This window comes from Astyanax mexicanus, chromosome 25 (assembly GCF_023375975.1).
Source record: "Astyanax mexicanus isolate ESR-SI-001 chromosome 25, AstMex3_surface, whole genome shotgun sequence".
Taxonomy (NCBI): Eukaryota; Metazoa; Chordata; class Actinopteri; order Characiformes; family Acestrorhamphidae; genus Astyanax; species Astyanax mexicanus.
In genome coordinates, this window is record NC_064432.1 from 8080878 (window position 1) to 8102492 (window position 21615).

The window sequence follows — 21615 nt, forward strand, 5'->3', positions numbered from 1 at the left end:
AAAACTGTAATTTTCAGACGAGTCAGACAAGTCAAATGAGTGCTGGATGTTAATCTACACATATTTTTTTCTCTTTAAAACTGTTTATTTGGGTGAATAAAGATCTTCTGTTAATTTACAGTAATCTTAGATTTCCAGATTTCCACTAATGCTGGAGGATTAGCATTAAAATTAGCTAGCGGTTCGTCCCACGTAGCTTGTTTTAACACGGTAAACGCGCAGAGTGCAGTCAGATATACCCACCTCTGAACAGCTCTGGTTAGCAGCTAACGCTAATGCTGCTCCAGCAGTGCTAGCTGGGGTTAGCAGCAGACTACAGGCCGATAATGCTCACCTCTGAATGGCCAAAAAGCTAGCGCTTAGCGGCTAATATTGATTCAGCCTCGATGCTGAAGAACTAAACTAAAAATAAAGTGGCTTTACTGCTCCTTAATACCTGACTAGTAAAATTTATACATAAAGTGCACCAGATTATAAGACACACTGAAAAAATTTAGGAAAATTAAAGGTTTTTAAGCGCGCCTTATAGTGTGAAAAATACGATATATGCCTTTGCCTCTTGGAACAGAGTTAACTACATGGGCAAAAGGTGAAATCCTCTCCCGAAGATTTGGAACAACCCTTCAAGCACCCGATGCGATATAGCTAGAGCAGTGGAGCGCTAAAGTTCAGCAACCTAGCTGCTGCTGCTTAACTTGTTAACTTTAGGGCTTTGTTATATGTCTTTAGAATGTCTTTAGGTTCAGGTGCATCAATTAATTCACAATTACAGTCCAATTTATAATTCCTCTGTGATCAGAGGCGTTTTGTGAGTGCCGTTATCAGCCAGTTATGCACTGTAACCGAAGCTCTCCATGTATTACTCCCCCATATACAGGTAACCTAGCAAGAATGCAGCACTTACAAACCAAACAGCACAGCTACAAACAGAGCAGCAATGGAACTATTTTAACCCCCACAGTGTTTAAAATCAAACTGTGGTACAATCGCAATAATACACTCAAGGTTCGTGCTATAATGTGTAACATTGGCACTGCTCCCTCTTGTTTATTATTGCATAGTTTTTCTTGTGGATTTGGTCGACAGAACTTAAATCAAAGAACATGATACAGCGGTTACCATGAAAACAAAGCAAAATGTCAGCCAAAACATGATTCATACGGTACCTGAAGTCAGTAATTTTTTATTTAAAAAAAAAAGGATATGCTAGGATATTTTTGCTAGAATATCATAATTTTATAACATATTTGCTTTAAATAGCTTTTAAAGCTAGCTAAACCATTTAACAAAATTAAGGGCATTGCAATTTTAAGGTCACCATCTTAATTTCACGAAGCAAATAGGAAAGAGCCTCCCATTGGTTAGTTCCTGCATGGGGGATTATGTTATGTTTAACCCTAACTGATGCAGTGAGTAGCTTCACATGTGTTAAACAACTATGAAAAGATACATCCTGTTTCAGAAGCGTCCAATTATTGGCATACATAATTATTGGCACGGAAAACATTTAAGGAAATTGCTAAAACTATACGAGTTAAGAATTGTCCAACGCATTATTAAAAAGTGGAATTGCAGTGGGGGAACATCATCTTCCAGGACGGAATGTGGTCGGAAAAATGTTTGGTGAAATAATTCAAATGATAGAAAAGCACTAAACACTAGAGCTCAGGGAAATGTTTAATAGTGAAAGTAAGAGCTTTCCCACATACACAAAGCTAAGGGAACTTAAGTGACTGGGACTTAACAGCTGTGTAGCCTTAAGAAAAGCACTTATTAATGAGACTAATCAGCAAAAATGGCTTCAGTTTTCTAGGGAGTTTAAAGATTGGACTCTGAGATGATGTGTTCAGATATACCCTATTCCAGAGTGATGGAGCATCAGGTTTTGAAGAGAGGCGGCTGAAGTGATGCACCCATCATTCTGGGCTGGGATTGGTCCTAACTGTTGAAAATTAGACACTGGAGATGGAAAAAATTGTCTCAGAAACTGGGACTGACTGGGTCTTTTGTCAACATACAGATATCTTTTTATCCATCGTCAACTGTACTTAGCAAGGGATAATAAAAGTGGCACATCTTCATGACACAGCAGGCCACAGTGTGGTCATGTGGATGAAGCAGATCTACTCTCCAAACGCATAAGTACTCATGGGTGGCGGATGCTAATCTGCCTTCCTGGCCGTGATTCATATACGGTTTGCCTAATATAAGCGGAATTACCCTGGAATCGAGGCTGGCGCCGTGCACTTTAGCCTTGCAGTCAGTGTTTCGCATCAAATCTGAGGCACTATAATATACAGCCACTCTCTCATTACTTAGAGACTGTGGTATAAATATTTTAGGGATTTTTCGGAGGCTTGACGAGGTTATAAAAGGCTTCTGTGAGCCGAAAATAATGGAAATGTACTGTCTGGATTTCGTGCTGTTGTTCTGCGCAGCACTTGAATCCAGAGATCATAGATTTCTGTGCTTTTTAAGGAGAAACTTCCCCTTAAAAGTTTGTGTTTCATCACTTTTGAATTATGTAAAGGAGCTCTGAGATTGACCTTGGAGAGATAATGCAGTGGATATTATAGACGTAACTTATAGCATACACACAAAATGGACAAACATATCAGTACGAAGGTTTTAAAAATAAAAGTTACCAGAGTAACTGGGTCTATTGTACAGGTAAGGCACTGCTGTAAGCATTTGATTTAACTGAATCTACCAACAAGGGCCACAAGTACTCAGTACGGGGGGTCTTTAGCCAGCAGCCAGCAGCCAGAGTCAGAGAGAGCACAATTAGCCATGCTCTCTCTGGGTGGGTAGATGGCGCTCTCTGTCCTCTGTGTGATCATCACTTCCAGTATGAAGTATGAAGTCAGCACAGGCTTCTGTTGGCTGATGAATTAAGAATCTCTAGACTGGAACCCCTAATTGAAAAACCTCTCAATGTAATCATGTAAGAAGGATGTAATTTGGATGATCACAAACCATCAAACAAATAAGCAGAACTGTTTAAATTTCTGTGTCAGGACTGGAATAAGGTCACCCAAAAGCAGTGTGAAAGACTGGTGGAGGTGAACATGATGCCAAGGTTCATGAAAGCTGTGATTAAAAGGTAATTCCAGGGTACCGTATTTTTCGGACTATAAGGCGCACTTAAAAACTTTTAATTTTCACAAAAATTGACAGTGCGTCTTATAATACGGTGCGCCTTTTGTATGGATTTTACCCGTCAGGTTGTAAGGAGCAGTAAACACACACTCCGTGCAGCGTTATAGAGAGTTTCAGTGCTATACAGAGTCCAGAGCCATGCAGCTCCGAGGCTGGAGCAGCAATAGCATTAGCTAGCTTATTCACTGTTCAGAGATCAGTATTATCTAAATTATCTAAAGTAAACACACACTCCGTGCAGAGCCGTGCAGCTCCGTGGCTGGAGCAGCAATAGCATTAGCTAGATGCTAACCGCTAAGCTAGCTAGCTTTTTCACTGTTCAGAGATCAGTATTATCTAAATTTAGTACTTTTAATACTGCTGGAGCAGTATTATTAGAGTTAGATGCTAATCGCTAAGCGTTCCCTGTTCAGAGGTGAGTTATCGGCCTGTAAGTCTGTGCTGCTTTGCCTGGCTAGCATTAGCTAGATGCTAAGCACTAACTCTCTCAGAGGTGAGTTTTATCAGCCTGTAATCTGCTTGTTTACCGTGTTAAAACAAGCTACGGGGGACGAATCGCTAGCTAATATCTCACTGTCTTACCAGAACACGCAGGATTACTCAGTGTAACGCTGTCGTTCAAGTTTGGGTTAACTTTACTAGTTTAGGGGACTAGCTAGCGTGCTAGCGGATAGCTATGCTAACGCTGGTGCAGCAAGCCTTAGTGGAAATCTGGAAATCTAAGCTTACTGTAAATAAACTGAAGCACTTTACTCACCCAAATAAACAGTTTTCAGGAGAGGAATCTGTGTAGATTAATATCCAGCACTCGTTTGACTTTGAAAGAGCTAGATTTGTATACTGAGACGCTCCACCGGCAAGACACCCCCCCCCCCCCGCCATGGCGCCACCCCTGTTCACTTTGATATAGGCACCCTTTCTAGTGTCACTTAATGCGCCTTATAATGCGATGCGCCCTATGTATGGAAAAATACCAGAAAATAGGCGTTCTTTGATGGTGCGTCTTATAATACGGTGCGCCTTATAGTCCGAAAAATACGGTAATTCCACCAAATATTAATTTCTAAACTCTTAAAACATTAACATTGTTGTTTCTAAACGAATATGAACTTGTTTTCTTTGCATTATTTAAGTTTTGAAAGCACTGTACATTTTTATTATATGCTATAAATGACAATATTTCTATTTGGAATTTGTGAGATGGTTTTCATATGTCCAAATTGTTCAACGGCTGAAATCAAAGAAAGGCTCGAAAATGACTTGGAATTTAATCTTTTTACATTGACTTCCATTGAATGTTAAAAAGGGCTTTAGGTTTATTCAATAACAGCGACAATATACAGTCTTTTATTCTTTTAAAACCTATAAGATTTCTACTATACAAATTTCTAGGGCTGCAACGATTAGTCGGTATCATTTACAACAGAGACTGTAAAAAAGATGGACGCCGTGTCTCTGTTCCCATTCATTCAATGAAAATGAAGCCAAAATCTTCCTTCATGTTGGCGATCCTAAACCCAAGTCTGCGCAGTAGAGACCAGAGGAGGGAGAAAGACTGTGTTGAGACAGCCTACTCATTTAAATAACCCCGCCCCTGAGGGCTGCCTCGAGGTCACAGGCTGCAGAGCGGGGCGGAGCGGAGCAGGCGGTCTGTTATTGGTCCAGCCCATAACCAGCCCTTTTACAATAACCACACCTTTTTTGAATAGAGCTGAATAACGTTTTAAAAAACGAATTCTGTGGGGATATAAAAATTTGACGATATAAGCAGAGGTTACACTAGCTGCTGCATTTAAATAAAGGAGGTAGAATTACAGTATATTAGAAAAAACGTGATTAAAAGTTGTCTGTTTTGCCATTGAAACCTATGGGGATGGGAGTGGTTACACAGCTTTCTGAAACCGAACAGCAGGGGGCGCCCGACCTGTGGTGGCTTCACTTTTGATAGACGATGCTCTGTCCAAGAAAATGAACTGTAGCTCCATATTCCACAGTTTCCACAATGGGGAAGTAAACATGCAGACAGGTATTGTGAATGGATGGATAGATGGATGGATAGATAGATTCTACTGCCTACTCTGCCTTTGTAGCACTTTATAGTCACTATGTGAGGTATACTAAATACCACATTCACACATAGAACCCTAGTTTGTGATCAAACTAACATTTTATTATCTACAAAAAACAATATTAGCACGATTTGCTGGTTTCTTAGGTGAGTCATTTCTGTGATGTGTCATCAATCTAACCTTGAAGGTCTGCTATTGGCTGACCCTGAGATACGTCAGTCTGTTCCCACGCTGATGTCTATTGACCATCAGTGCACAGTTCTCATTGAAATTGTTTTCAGAAGGTGTTCTTCAAAGATACCACACTGTCCTTGTGAACATGGCCTTATCCTGAGCTACCGTGTCCACCCTCAACTAAACTCTTTCCTTTCTTTTTTCCTCCTCCTCTCCTCCCTCTCTCAAGGTGATTGCTGATTGTCAGGATTGAAGACCGTCAGTAAAAGAGAGAAAGTGCCCACTCACTCGTTTTCTCATCCTGTCTTCAGCACTAAATTCTCCGCATGGACTGATGTGAATATTCATGCTGTGGGACACACACGCGTTTTGAAACATGTATTAAAATTGGGGGTGTGGACACTGAATAAATACGACATACGGAGGGATGCAAAAAAAATAAAAATAAAAATTGGTTGAAACCAAAACCAAATCAAATCCTGAATTTCACAGGTTTTCTGTCTTGCTTTTCAAAGTCAAACTGAACTATGATTTAAGAATAATCTTATTCATATTTAAAAAAACAAAATATATGCCTCAGCAGTGCAATTTTAGTAATACATTTACTTCTGTAGAACTGTGATAACCATACATTTACCTCAACTAATCTAATAGCTAATGAGCTAATCTAATCTAATTTATTTGAACAGGGCTAGTCTTAAAACAAATTTACCTCAGCAGTGCAATTTTAGTCATACATTTACTTAATTAGAGCTATTCTATTCATACATTCACCTCAACAGTGCTATTCTAATGACATATTTACCTCAGTAGTGCTATTCCTATTACATATTTACTTCAGCAGTGCTACTCTAATTACATATTTACCTCATTAGAGGTATTCTAATCAAACATTTACCTCAGTAGTGCTATGCTAATGACACATTTACCTCAGTAGAGGTATGCTATGACATAGTTACCTCAGTAGAGCTATTCTAATCATGTATGTACCTCATTAGAGCTTTTCTAATCACACATTTATTTGAACAGTACTTCAGTAGTGCTATTCTAATGACATATTTACCTCAGTAGAGGAATTCTAGTCATACATTTACCTCAGTAGAGGTATTATAATCATACATTTGCCTTAGTAGTGCTATTCTAATCATAAATTTACTTCAGTAAAGCTGTGCTAATCAGACATTCACCTCACTTGAGCTATTCTAATCATTCTAAATCATAATCATACATTTACCAAAGTAGAGTTATTTTAATCATAATATTTCCTCAATAGAACTATTCTAAGTGGAGTTATGTGTCATAACTAAGTTTTGGGAGTGATCCACGCCCTCACTCCTCCCACTTCCATCCCTATTTAAACCGTCACTTCCTCTCTACCTACTCATTGAACAAACCTCGCACCCACCTCCTCCCCATCTTCCTCCTTCTTTAATTTTATTCTCTTCTCATGTTTCTCTTCATGAGAGGGGGGGCTTCGGCTTCACGCTTTACAGCGAAGCTGCCCCGAACTCCATCCCAAATACTCTGAGTTCGCTCCCCCTCTTTCTTCTTCTCTGCCCAGTCTAGGGCGTGGGTCAATACTAGCAAATCGTACCTTATTTGAACAGTGCTATTCTAATCATGATGTTACCTCAGGAATGCACCTTTAGTCAAACAGTTACTTCAGTAAAGCTATGCTAATCATAAATTGACCGCACTTGAGCTACTAAAATCATAAATGTACCTTGGTAGAGCTATTCTAATGACTTAGTTACCTCAGTAGAGCTTTTCAAATCATGCATTTACCTCGGTAGAGATATACTCAATCATAAGATTTGTTATTCAAATCCCAGGATTTCTTCAGCAGAGTTATTCTAATAATACATTTACTTCAGCAGGGCTACCTAACTTACAAGCTGATAGGTAGCCATTGTTTTGGGAAACATACAAATGCTTAAGCTAAATTAGCTCATCTAATGTTACTATCCTAGCCTTGCTAGTTATACAGATAATGTTTAATTTATGCAAGCACTTTGATTGGATGTGTCAACGTTAGAGAAAACTCTGCAATGTGTCGTAAAATTAATTAGTCATTGTCCGGTAGGCATTATTTAGTCTTTTATTATACTGATGTGATAAAACCTCGGAAAAAAACATTACCAAGATTTCAGAAGCTCTTCCACAAACAACAGCATCTATCTGCAGACATCCTGCACTCAAGCATTCTCTCCTGGAAAGGGCTATGATTTATGCATTGCAGCAGAATGAAATATAAGGTGCTTTGGCATAATTAATAACTGCATGGTGGCTCACGATCCTGTAACAGTAGGTGCCTGTAAATCTTCTAACTATTGCTTGCTCATAAGAGGACCCACATTAGTGAATCTTTGGCATCAAATTCATTATTCTACATTCTGAAAAAGCCCTAAAGCTGAATTGTCATACAATATGTACTACAATACAACTGCCATGTGGTATTCTGGCAAAGCTACAAGAAGCTTCCAGAGAGGCATTTGATTGCTCTTGAGAGGGATTCCATCTATGATGTAATCTGGATGCTTATAAATAACCTTTTACAAATCATTAGGACATGCCAGTACTAGTGAACCACTGATGTGGCCGTTACACTAGATACAATACTGTTACAATACTGATGAACAAGACCTTCACTGATAGCTGAAATGTGAGGAGCTCAAAATATACAAATATTGCTATGTTTACCTCAATAGTGCTATTTTAGTCTCAAATTTACCTCAGTAAAGCTGTTCTAATCACGAATTTACCTCACCAGAGATATTCAAATCACAAATTTACCTCGGGAGAGCAGTTCTAATCACAAATGTACCTAAAGAAAGTTATTCTAATCACAAATTCACCTCAGTAGAGCTGTTTCAATAACACATTTACCACAGGAGAGTTGTTCTTGTCGCAAAAGGAGAGCTATTGTAATCACAAAAGCACCTCAGAACAGCTGTTCTAATAATACATTTACCTCAGAACACCTGTTCTAATCAGTCGAGCTGTTCTAATCACAAATGTACCTCAGTATAGTTGTTCTAATCACAAATTTACATCAGGAGAGCTGCTCTAATAACAAATTTACCTCAATATATCTATTATAATCACATATTTACCTAGGTAAAGCTATTCTAATCACAAATTTACCTCAGTATAGCTGTACTAATTACAGATTTACCTCAGTATAGCTGTCCTAATTACAAATTTACCTTAGTAGAACTTTTCTAATCACAAATCTAGCTCATGAGAGCTTTTTTTATTATAAGGAAACCTCAGTATGTAGCTCATAAATGTAGCTCAAAGGAGCTATTCTAATCACAAATGTACCTCCAGACAACTTTTCTAATAATAAATCTTTCTCATCAGAGTTATTCTAACGATAAATTTACCTCAGGAATGCTACTCAACTTGCATTTAAGTTGAAATTTATGGACCCCACCTAAAATAGAACATGCTTCTTTATTGCATGGGTAAAAGATTTTGCTAAGGATTCCACAACTGTGTATCTGAACATGTTAAAGTTTCAGTATAAAACAGATAGGATTCTTTTTTCATCTAACAATAGTATCTAGGTATTTCTTTTTAAATGTAGTTTTGTCTTTGTGTCAGAACAGCCTCCAGGTTTCAAAGATACAGCATAGTATGCATAGCAGGTGACTGAAAAAAAAAGGTCTACTCCTAAATGTACCTCAGTGGTGCCATTTTAGTCATAATTCAAATAATTCACAAACACAGTAAAGAAGGGACTGAAAAGAAAAGTTGTTTAAAAATCTCTACTATGTTTCTGATTAACGACGGGAATAATCTTTCCTCACACTGTCACTGATCATGCTGCACTCAAATTTACACTGCACTTAAAAAAGCTACAAACAAAACTCCCCTCCTCTGCTTGAGTCCTCTGCTCAGGAGTGTGTGTGTGATTCATGCAGTGTTGTTGCCATGGCAACATAAAAAAAAATCAGCAGTCTGGATTTTGGAAAAGGCATGTTTTCCTCCGAACAGCATTGAGAAGACCGAGTATGCACTAGGCACTGAAATTCACATTGTCGTCGCATTGTCACCATGTTGTTATCATTATATAACAACATGCTGTGTACTGTACATTGTGAATATCAACAGTACTTACAGAACCTTGACTGAGCATCATTTAATATAACATTTAGATATAATTAGGAATGTTTAAACGAAGGAAGTGCAATAAATATAATACAAAATCACTGTATTTAGAGTTTCTGATAGCAACTGATCTCTGGCAGTAGTCGTGCATTATCGTAATTGAATGCAGTTTCAGTGTATTCAGTGCATAAGTATAAAAAATCACTAGGAGTATGTTGCAGTAAATCATTGGTTGTTCAGATCAGCAATTTCAGTTAAATATATCATATAGCAGAGGAACACAGTGATATTTGAGAAGTGAAATAAAGTTTATAGGATTTATAGAAAGTGTGCAATAATTCTTTAAACTAAATTAGGCAGGTGTATAAATTTGGGCACCCTTGTCGTTTTATTGATTTGAATACATTAAGCATTAATTATTAGAACACAAAATTAGTTTGGTAAGCTTATTGACCCTTGACCTACATACACAGGTGAATCTAATTATAAGAAAGGGTTAATGTGGCCAATTGCATGTTTTTTTCTTTCATTAGGTTGTTTTAGTTTCCCACGTTCCCGTTTTTTCACCTGTTATCGGGCTCTCTATCTCCTTATAAGGGTTTTTTTGGTTGTTGTTTTTTTTTCGTCCGTGTCCCAATTCACTAGCCGGGGTAGCAATTATGTATTTGTCCGCTATACTGATGACACGGGTTTGATCCCGCATGAGGAGCACTGCGTTTATTTATTTATTTTTCCTCTTCTTGGGTTTACCTGCTTTGAGACCAACTGTTCTGCAATTGGGTTCAACAATCCTCTGGAAAGCTAGTAGTCTGCTGTAGCACTCCATGCCATTACACTTCATTTTCCAAAACAGATTTTTGTTTTTGTGGCTTGGAAAATATCTGGCAGGTGGCCTAAATTTATTGCCGACCCCTGGTTTAGGGGAAGGATACAATAAGCTCGAGAATCAGTAAGAAAGTTTAAGTTGAACTGGGGCTGGATGCTTCAACAAGACAACGACGTGCAACGAAGTACAACGTTCTGGAATCATTGTTACCGTCGACATTCAGGTATCCAAGGTAATGTCAGCATACCACCAAGAAGAACAAACCACATCCAACAGGATTAACTGTGGATGCTGTAAGAGGAAGCTGTCTGAAAGGGATGTTCGGGTGCTAACCCGGGCTGCTCAAATCACGGCAGAATTCAATGTGCACCTCAACTCTCCTGTTTCCACCAGAACTCTCCGTCAGGAAAATAAATTATTGTGGTCTAAAACCAGGTGTTTCAGTTCATTGTCCAATCCCTGTATCACAATGCCTTAAAATATCTTCATATTATCTCTAAAACAAGCTAGTCCATTCTACCAAGTCCAAAATGTCACTAATATATCGCATTCCATATATATATATATATTTTTTTTTTTACATGCATATAGGTCAGCCTGTGTATGTGTGACTGTGTGTGTGTGTGCACACGACCATCTACTACTACAGATGTGCTACGCTAATGGTGCAGCCTATATGTGCATGCATGTGTCTGCACAAAAAGCTGCCGTGCATGCATATGTATGAGCGTGTTTGCACGCATCTCGCTCTTATCAATCAGGCCCAGCGCTCGCTACGACGGCAACAGCGGCGCGCGACGACAACGACACGCGGACATGTTGCAGCGCCGCTCGCATGCCGGAGCAGAGAGCCCTCCCTGCACTCCGCTGTTTGTACAGAGCGCACAGCATGCACGCGCACCCAACTGCAACCCATTCAAGCAGGACAGAAGCCCCTGTCATCCAGGGCTCGAGCGCGCTCACTGCAGCTTTCACTCGGGCTCTGGACGGCCTCCTGCGAAAAAAAAAAAAAAAAAAAAAACGAGCCTAAATAAAGCACGCTTTTAGCGCGCATTTCACACGTGTGCACCGTGCACCACTCTACTGGCTGTTTGCACGGCATCAGCCTTCAATGACCCTCATTATTCAACAGCAACAGCAGCAGCAACAGCGGCAGTAGCAGCAGCGGCGGCATCCACCCACACCCCCCCCCCCCCCCCTTCACTGTATTTTCATGGTAATCTGTGAATATGAAGGGCGAGCCGGGGTGAAGGGAAGGGGCCGTGTCGCATTAACGAGCCTCTCGCGCATTTTCCCGACACGTACACGCGACACAAGCCTCGGGAAGACAACGAAAAAAAAGACCCATGCACTCGTCCATATTTAATATTCACCTAAAACAACCATGTAGGCTAATAAAACACAGAGCAGGGGCGGGGCTTGAGCTCCTCAGCCGTTGCCGTGGCAACCAACTTCGGTGCGCTCTCTCTTTTTCTCCCCCTCTCTCTCTCTCTTTTTCTTTTTCTCGCCAGTGGCGAATCACGGCTAGATCATCTTCTCAGCGTTGACCCAAAAAAAAAAAAAAAAAAACACAGAACAGACCAAAGTTTAAGTCTCATTAATCAAACACTCGCGTTCAAACCGAAGCCTAACCTGAGCAAATTTGATTCATGAATCATTCATGTGATTCATGAGTCGACTTCTCATCTCCTCATCTGGATCATGTTTCTGCTACACTGTGATCACACATCTTCAGAGTTCAGAAATCAATATTTGTTTTTTTTTTTTTTAATCACAGCTTTCATGCATCTTGGCATCATGTTCTCCTCCACAAGTCTTACACACTGCTTTTCGGTGACCTTATTCCACTCCTGGCACAACAATTCAAGCAGTTCAGCTTATTTGTTTGATGGCTTGTGGCCATCCAACTTAAATTCGTCTTACATGATTGCATTCAGAGGTTTGTCAATTAGGGGTTCAGGACTGGAGATTGACTGTAACCTTTTTTGAATTTAAACGTCAGTCAGCAACCGCAGGATGACATCAAGTGACCTATAAAAAGAATGGCAAATGAAAAAAAACTTGCTTCCTTCTGCTCTGAAAATATTCTCCAACTCTGAGGACTGTTTTCTTCAGCAGGATGATGCTCAATTACACAGAGCTAGATCAATTAATGTGTGGAATGAAGGACCACCAGATCAAGACCCTGTCATGGACAGCCCAATCTCCAGAATTTTTAAGCCAGGAGTGGAATAAGGTCACCCAAAAGCAGTGTGAAAGACTGGTGGAGAAGGACATGCAGTACAATATTTTTATTCTGAACTTGGGAGAAATGTTGTCTGTAGTTTATAGAATAAAACCACAATCTTCATTTTACTCAAACATGTAACTATAAATAGCAAAATCAGAGAAACTGATTATTTTGAAGTCGTCTGAAGAAGAAACTATAAACAAGAAACTATTTTCACTCCTGTTGCCATCTTTTCAAAGCTACCATATTATAGGTTATATCCACTCAAACAATACCAGCATTTCCTCTGTTTGAATAGGGAAAGAGCAAAAAACTGTAAATCAAAGGTCTATTTATAATTTGAACAACATGTATTTTAAAAAGTTTGAAGAATCTGTCCCCATTATGCCCAAAAACATGATTTCTCGCTTGATATGGCTACTGCGCTTGCACAGATCTCCACATTTAAAGGGTGCTTTCCCCATTGGCATGCAAAGAGGAGCATGCATGAGTAGCAATCTGATTGGCTCTTTTGGTTGAAGGGCAGGACTTTATTTAATGTCCTTGAATAGACACTGGGTTACAGTGTGAATTATGAGAATTCCCAATCATATTTCAACCAGCGGTAGGTCTTCTAAAACACAGATCATCTCACGATACAATACTATCACAATACATTGCTCAAAATAATGATGATATCTCGATACATTGAAACAGACAGGGATACAAGATAAGTCGCTAAGATACTTCACAGCATCTGTGTTACCGAAAAGAAGGTAAAATAATATTCTTAAACAAGTAAATACCAGGAATTGTGTATTTATTAGTGTCAGTTTCACAGAATTTGACCACCAATATTCTTTTTATATCTAGAAATATCGAAGTAACGTTTTTTTTGTCCTACCTCATAACGTAGGATCAAACAAGGTAGGTATAAAAAATTATTTTAGAAATATGAGTCAATCAATGAATTTACTATGATCTGGTAGCAAAAAAAAACATGTTGATCTTTTCTCTCTTTTTTTTAGACTTAAGCCCTATCTGGATGGGATTAGTTTCTCAGGGGGTCCTGGGGTAGTTTTCTTTGTATGGGGGGTCCTCTGTGATTTTTAATCCAGTCCGGAACAACCATGTAGCTATGTGTTTTTTCTCAGACTCTGTTCTCTGAGAAAATTACAGGCTGAATTATCTACTGTTTTTCTCTGAACTCCGTGGTCCTCCGGTAATTTTCGTCCTGTCCGGACGCACATCTCAGATTTTTGTCTCCTTGCGTTTAATAAAATAGCTATTTGTCCACTGCCGTGCACTGTAATTACACTTTGCGCGAACGTTTCCACAGAGATCTATGTAAAAAACAACGAGTGGAAATGGAGGAGCTACTGAACTCCATGTCACGTGACTAAGAAATCCCAAAAACTCACTGGTCCTCCTGTTTTTTCAATTGCAGTCCGGATGTAAGAGTTTTATCACTGAGTAGAAATGTGAAATATTTTTAATAGAGACGTCCACCTGAGAAACTAATTCTGTCCAGATAGGGCTTTAGATTGGCCAGGACTCAGGACCAATCAGACTGCCTGTGCATTTAGCCTCTTTGCTAAACCAGTCAGACATCGCTTACCACCAGCTTAAATTCCATCACTTCATCTAGTTTCATTCAGAATCAGACGATTCAAACAACTTACCGTCACAAACCGATTTAAGTAAACAAAACGACCAACACTCCCTCTTTACAAAAATGAGGACCTGTGAAGCCCAACCCAACCAATACAATTCTCCACTTCAACACTTCTAACCCGCCCCTACAGAAGCCTTCAAATATTTAAGAGCCTGAATCCTCCAGAGGCAGAGTCGCCATTTTGAATGCATAACTAATGAGGGAATCTGCTCTGATTCTTTCTCTCTCACACACACACACAAGATTGTATTCCTCTCTTTGCGGGGGTTACTTCCATTGATCATGCATGTAGACCAGCTAAACCATCAAACTCTACAACATACATTATGCTTGAAAGTTGGTCAACCAGCTTAAACAGCTTCATTTTTCAAAATTTCTACATTTTCAGTACTCAGCATCTTAAAAATGACTAATTTCAGATCTCAGCATACTAAAAAATATTCATTTTTAGAACTAAGAATGTTAAAAAATATTAATTTTCAGTACTCAGTGATTTAAAGGTTGAACATTTTTAACATTCAGCATCTTAAAAAAGTTTCCTTTTCAGAACACAGCTACTTAAAAATGATTTTTTTTAGGATTTAGTGTCTTTAAAAGCTATACATTTTCAGTACTTAGAATCTTAAAATGTATAAATTTTTAGAACTCTGCTTCTTAAAAACGAATCATTTTTAGAACTCTGCATCTTAAAAACGATTAATTTTTAGAACTCAGCATCCTAAAAACAATTCATTTTTAGAACTCTGCATCTTAAAATTGATTAATTTTTAGAACTCTGCATCTTAAAATTTATTAATTTTTAAGAACTCTCTTTTTAAAAATGATTCATTTTTAGGACTCTGCATCTTAAAAATGATTCATTTTTAAAAGTCATCATCCTATAAATGATTAATTTTTAGAACTCAGCATATTAAAAATGATTAACTTTCAGAAAATCAACATCCTAAAAACAATTTTCAGAACTCAGCGACTTAAAACTGATTCATTTTCAGAACTCATCATACTGAAAACAATTAATTTTCAGAACTCAGCGACTTAGCGACAAACAAAACAATTTGTTGCTTTTTTTAGAACTCAATATCTTAAAATCAATTCATTACAGAACGCAGCATCTTAAAAAATGTATATTTTTAGATTTTTTTTTTTTCAAAACTCAGCCACTTAAAAGTGATTCATTTTCAGAACTCAGTGTCTTACAACCGATTAATTTTCAGAACTCAGTGACTTAAAAATGAATACATTTCAGAATTAGTTGAATAATACAAACAAAAAAGCTATTAATTTTCAGAACTCAATGTCTTAAAAACAATTAATTGCTTTTTTAAAATTCAACGTCCTAAAAAAAAATTAATTCATAGAACGCATCTTAAAAAAAAGCTCGGAACTCAGACAGTTTATAATGGTTAATTTTCAAAACACAGCAACTTAAAAACCATAAATTTTCAGTACTCTGTGTCTTAAAACCCACTCATTTACAGAATTCAATATCTTAAACAATTACCCATTTTCAAAACTCGGCATCCTAAAATTACTTATTTTCAGAACTCAGTGACCTAAAAAAAATATTAACTTAGCATATTAAAAAGATTCATGTTCAAAACTTAGCGTCTTAAAATATGACTAATTTTAGAACAAAGCATCTTAAATGACTGATTTTCAAGACTCAGTAACTTAAAAATGGTACATTTTTAACAATCAGCTTTTTCAAAACCATTTATCTCCAGTACTTAGCAGCTTAAAAAATGATTCAATTTCAGAATTCAGTGTCTTAAAAAATCACAAATTTTCAGAATTAAGAGTCTTAAAAATCACAAGTTTTCTGAACAATTTAAATTATAATTAAATTATATATTATAATTAAATTAAATTCTAATAAAGATTAATTTTCAGAAATCAGTATCAACAAAAATATTGATTTTCATAACTCAGTATCTACAAAAAAATTCATTTTCAGAACTTAAAAAAGATTCATTTTCAGAACTCAGCATCTTTAAAACGATTCATCTTCAGTTCACAGTGTCTTAAAATAATTTATTTACAGGGTTTTCATTTTAACCCTCATAACAATATTTTTCATTTTTATTTTAAAACCAGAACGTTCATTTCCAGCATGCTGGAAACATTTATTCCTCGTGATGAAGCCACATCCACCTTTTCACTTCACCAAATTCAGCACAGGCCCCAGGTCTTTAAATCTGACACCTGACCCCAGTTTCACATCCTGGACGTTAAGAGAATAGTTGATTTTATTGATTGGCCACAGAGAGTCACTACAATCACTACAGTGTTCAGGAACAGAAGCTGGATTGAGTGTGCAGATCTGAAGACCTCTGATACAGATTAACTACAGCACTGAAGCAGCAGCAGCAGCAGCAGGTTCCTCAGTGAGGAGGAGGGTTACAGCACAACTTACAGCAGTTGGTGATGGCGAAGCTGTTGGCCACCTCCAGGTTATCAATGTGAGGCGTGAGCCGGAACTCGGCCGTGCCGAACTGAACCATCCCGACCCGAAAGGCGCTGTACTCCTGGTCCGCTCCTCGAGGGAACAGGCCACCTGGGGATAAGTACCAAAAACAGAGAGTCAGAACTCAAATCTTAAAAAATTATTCATTTTCAGAACTCAGTATCTACAAAAAGATTTATTTCCAGAAATCAGTATCTTCAAAAAGACTCATTTACAGAAATCAGTATCTATCAGAACTCAGCATCTACAAAAAAGATTCATTTTTAGAACTCTGTATCTTTAAAAAAAAAATTTTTTTTCAGAAATCAGCATCTTTAAAAAGATCCATTTTCAGAACTCAGTATCTTCAAAAAGATTCATTTTCAGAAATCAGTATCTACAAAAGGATTCATTTTCAGAACTCAGTATCTACAAAAAGATTTATTTTCAGAACTCAGTATCTACAAAAAGATTTATTTTCAGAACTCAGTATCTACAAAAAGATTTATTTTTAGAAATCAGTATCTTCAAAAAGATTCATTTTCAGAAATCAGTATCTATCAGAACTCAGTATCTACAAAAAGATTCATTTTCAGACCTCAGATACTGAGTTCTAAAAATGAATCTTTTTGTCAAAAAAAAACATTTTCAGGACTCAGTATCTACAAAAATATTCATTTTCAGAACTCAGTATCTACAAAAAGATTCCTTTTCAGAACTCAGTATCTACAAAAAGATTCCTTTTCAGAACTCAGTATACTTAGTATTTACAAAAAGATTCATTTTCAGAACAAGGTATCTACAAAAAGATTCATTTTCAGAACAAGGTATCTACAAAAAGATTCATTTTCAGAACAAGGTATCTACAAAAAGATTCATTTTCAGAACAAGGTATCTACAAAAAGATACATTTTCAGAACTCAGTCTCTTCAAAAAGATTCATTTTCAGAACTCAGTATGTTCAAAAAGATTCATTTTCAGAACTCAGTATGTTCAAAAAGATTCATTTTCAGAACTCAGTATCTTCACTGAACATCTTCAAAACGATTCATTATCAGAATTTCTCAGTATCTTTAAGAAACTATTAATTTAGAGAATTTCTCTGTGTCTTAGGAAACCATTCAATTAGAGAATTCATCAGTGTCTTAAGAAATTGTACATTTTTGAAACTCAGTATCTCAAAAACTTTATTATCAAAACACTGGACATCTTCAAAAAGATTCAGTATCAGATTTGGAGTCTTGAGAATCGATTTATTATCAGAACTCAGTATCTTAAAAACGACTCATTATCAGATTTGGCATCTTAAGAAACGATTCCTTTTCAGAACTTGATATCTTCAAAATGATCCATTATCAGATTTGGCAACTTAAGAAACGATTCCTTTAGAGAATTTCTTGGTGTCTTAAGAAACGATTCATTTTCAGAATTCAGTATCTTAGAAACGATGCATTATCAGATTTGGCAACTTAAGAAACGATTCCTTTAGAGAATTCTCAGTGTTTAATAAGAAACGATTCACATTGAGAATTTCTTAAGAAATTATTTATTTCTGGAACTTGGTATCTTAAAAACGATTCATTATCAGATCTAGTGTCTTAAGAAACTATTCATTTTGGGAACTCTGTATCTAAAAAACGGTTTAATATCAGATTTGGGGTCTTAAAAACGATTTATTATTAGATTTGGGGTCTTAAGAAATGACTCTTTATCAGATTTGGTGTCTTAAGAAACGATTCATTTTGGAAACTCTGTATCTAAAACGGTTTTATTATCAGATTTGGAGTCTTAAAAACGGTTCATTATCAAATTTGGTTTTATAAGAAGCGGTTCATTATCAGATTTGGCTTTATAAGAAGCAGTTTATTATCAGATTTGGCTTTATAAGAAGCGGTTTATTATCAGATTTGGTTTTATAAGAAGCTGTTCATTATCAGATTTGATTTTATAAGAAGCGGTTTATTATCAGATTTGGTTTTATAAGAAGTGGTTTATTATCAGATTTGGTTTTATAAGAAGCGGTTTATTATCAAATTTGGTTTTATAAGAAGCGGTTTATAATCAGATTTTGCTCTGTATATCAGAGAGAGAAGAGAAAGAGGTCCAGGCTGTGGTTCAGATGTGAAGCTCTGTGTCGGTTCTCATTATAAATCTAGCGCAGGTTCCTGATCTGACTGAGCGAATCAGTGTTTTATACACAGACCGGGGGCTGAGGATGAGCTGAACGGTACGTTTCTACAGGTTTAACGGAGAAACGCGCAGGTTTAGCTCGGTTAGCTGGGTTAGGTTAGGTTAATTAGCTGGTTTAGCCGCTGGTTAGCTCGGTAAGGGTCGGGGCCGGTTTGAACTGGAGTCTTTTGGCCGCGGATGAAAATGGAGGTGTGACCGAGGCTCTGTGTGTGTATCTCAGCTCGTCTTGAGGAGCCCCGGCTGTTCCCGGGATGTTCTTACCTATTTGTACGCTGGGTGATCCGCCGAGCGCCAGTCCCCATAAAGCAGGCAGGAGGAAACCGGAGAGACTCATCATCTTCGGTTTTTCCATATCCACCATCCGTCCGTCCGTCCGTCCGTCCGTTCACAGAGCCGCGAGCGTCTCCCCGCCTCCGCTCATTTTACACCGAAAAACACGAATAATAATAAATAACTCAGTAATTACACAAAAAAAACGAGAGAAAACGTCCGGTAATGCGCGTCTCGCCTCTCTCGCGAGGACAGCGACGGTTGGATAGCTCGCGCTGAAGCGAGGAGAGAGGGCGCGCGGTGATGCGGGCAGCTCGCGCACCTCCTCTGCGGCTCCGTCCGCGAGCGGCGATACAGCGGGACGCGGGGAGAATACTGATGGAGACGGAAACAGCCGAGCGGAGCCGAGCAAAAACTCAATGGACCCGAGCAGGATCCGAGCCCAACCCGAGCAGGAGCCGAATGGACCCGAGCAGGATCCGAGCCCTACCCGAGCAGGATCCGAGACCAACCCGAGCAGGAGCCGAATGGACTCGAGCAGGAGTCGAATGGACCCGAGCAGGAGCCGAACGGACCCGAGCAAGAGCCGAGCCGAATTCGCTTGCGTTCTATAACACAGAGGTTGCGTCCCAATACACACTGTGGACGCGTTCCAATTGTGTAGTAAACACAAATACTATAAGGCAGGGATGTGTCATATGGTATCATACACAATAATATAGGCAAATAAAATGTAATATTTGTTTCGCTGCAGTAGTGTGTTCTTAAAATAATTTTATATGTAATATTTATAATATATTTATATATTTAAATTCAGTGTTTTGTCATATCGCCAAGAAAATCGTTATTGCAAAAATAACCTGAAATATCGTGATATTATTTAAGGTACTGTAGGTAAACAGCAGAGTGGGAGCCAAGAAAAACAATGGTTGTGTCCAAATACACACCGTGGCTGCGTCCCAATTGCGTACTAATCTCTAATACTATAAGTTATGTATTTATAAGTCCTGTTATTTAATAACAGGAATGGATAGTAAACAGCGAGAGCCGAGTTAAACCGAGCCTAACCGAGCAGAGCCGAAGCGCCAGCTGCCGTACTTGCTTGTGGTTGTGTCCAAAGACAGAGCAAGTGCGCTTTTATTGGGACGCAGCCGCGATTAACCCCGTGGCTGCATCCCAATTGCGTACTACACACTAACACTGTTTTAATATGGTGTTATTTCATGTTTTTAGTGTTATTTAATGTACACTAACCTTAATAGTGCAGGTTTGGCAGATTACAGTACATTAATTATTAATAACACATCACTATATAATGTATATATACTAATATATTATGAAATTTTACTAATTAAATCTATACACTACATTTTGCGATGCATTATGGGTGCTCAGCAGTGAACTACGTAGGGAATAAAATGTACTGTTGAGATTTTGAACAGCACTACAAAATGGATAGCCTATTATATAAAATATATATTATAGATTGTTTATTTATTTCCCTCCTATTTCCTTCCCATATGATGAGAATAAATAATTGTATATTTTGTGCTATACTGCAATAAAAACAAAGGTTCTCCTTTCATAAAGGGAACATATTATGCAAAACTGGTGTGCATTATAAAGTGTGCCAAAAAAGTTGTTTTTGTGCAACGAACTTCATGATACACAGTATTTATTACAGAATTCATTTGAGGGTATTTTTTGCGATAACAACATATTTGGCAACACAAATAACACACACAAAAAATCTTCTTTCATACACAGTACCAGTCAAAAGTTAACAATTATTTAGTACACAAAAAAGTGTTAAACAAACCAGAATATTTGTTATATTTTTATATTCTACAAACTAGGCATCTTTTGCTCAGATAGAGCCAGTTTTGCACATCTTGTCTGGATTGTCTTGTTAAGAATGTTTTTTTTTTTATTTCTTACCTCTTAATTTGTTTAGGAGCATCAGTTGTAAAGTTGTGAAAAAAACTATCCTCAAGTGCAGTCACAAAGACCATCAAAAAATGTTCTGATGAAACTGGCACTCATTAGGATCACCCCATTAAAGGAAGAGCAAGAATAAGTTCATTAGAGTTTCCAGCCTCAGAAACCGCCAAAAGTTAACATCATCCAAGATATGAGCCTTAAGTCTTAAATGCTTAAGTTTTTACATTATTTCTTATGTGTTCCCTCATAGTCTTATATACATATAATATTTAGTGCATGCGAATAAACTGAAAACATTTATACAAAATGATAAAGCTATTCCTACAATTTCGATAACAATTATACAAAAATACCTTTAAACTTTTACACTGAATAAGCTTAATGCTGATATTATCAGGAACTGAAGTGATCTCTTCATTTTTTTTACAGAGCTGTATATTATGTATATAATTTATAGAGCAGAATACCCGCTTGAGATTTTTTTCTGGCTTTTGACCAAACCACTAGAGGGCGCCCAAGAGTTAATCTAAAATGAATGAGTTCATG

General features: G+C 37.6%; 1 protein-coding gene across 4 annotated transcripts in view; it reads right to left on the minus strand.

Moving 5' to 3' along the window:
- Window positions 1–19724, minus strand: part of gria2a (glutamate receptor, ionotropic, AMPA 2a) — an 86197-nt gene extending 66473 nt beyond the window's left edge. The window contains exons 1-2 of one of the 4 annotated variants that reach the window (XM_022681765.2): window positions 19120–19719; window positions 16639–16779 (exon numbers count right to left, since the gene is read on the minus strand). In XM_022681765.2, coding sequence (XP_022537486.1) covers window positions 16639–16779; window positions 19120–19219 — 241 coding nt within the window. In that variant the 5' untranslated portion in view covers window positions 19220–19719. Of the gene's footprint in view, window positions 1–16638; window positions 16780–19119 lie in introns of all 4 variants that reach the window. The other 3 variants (XM_022681763.2, XM_049472444.1, XM_022681764.2) reach the window with 3 other exon arrangements.
- Window positions 19725–21615: the final 1891 nt, after the last annotated feature.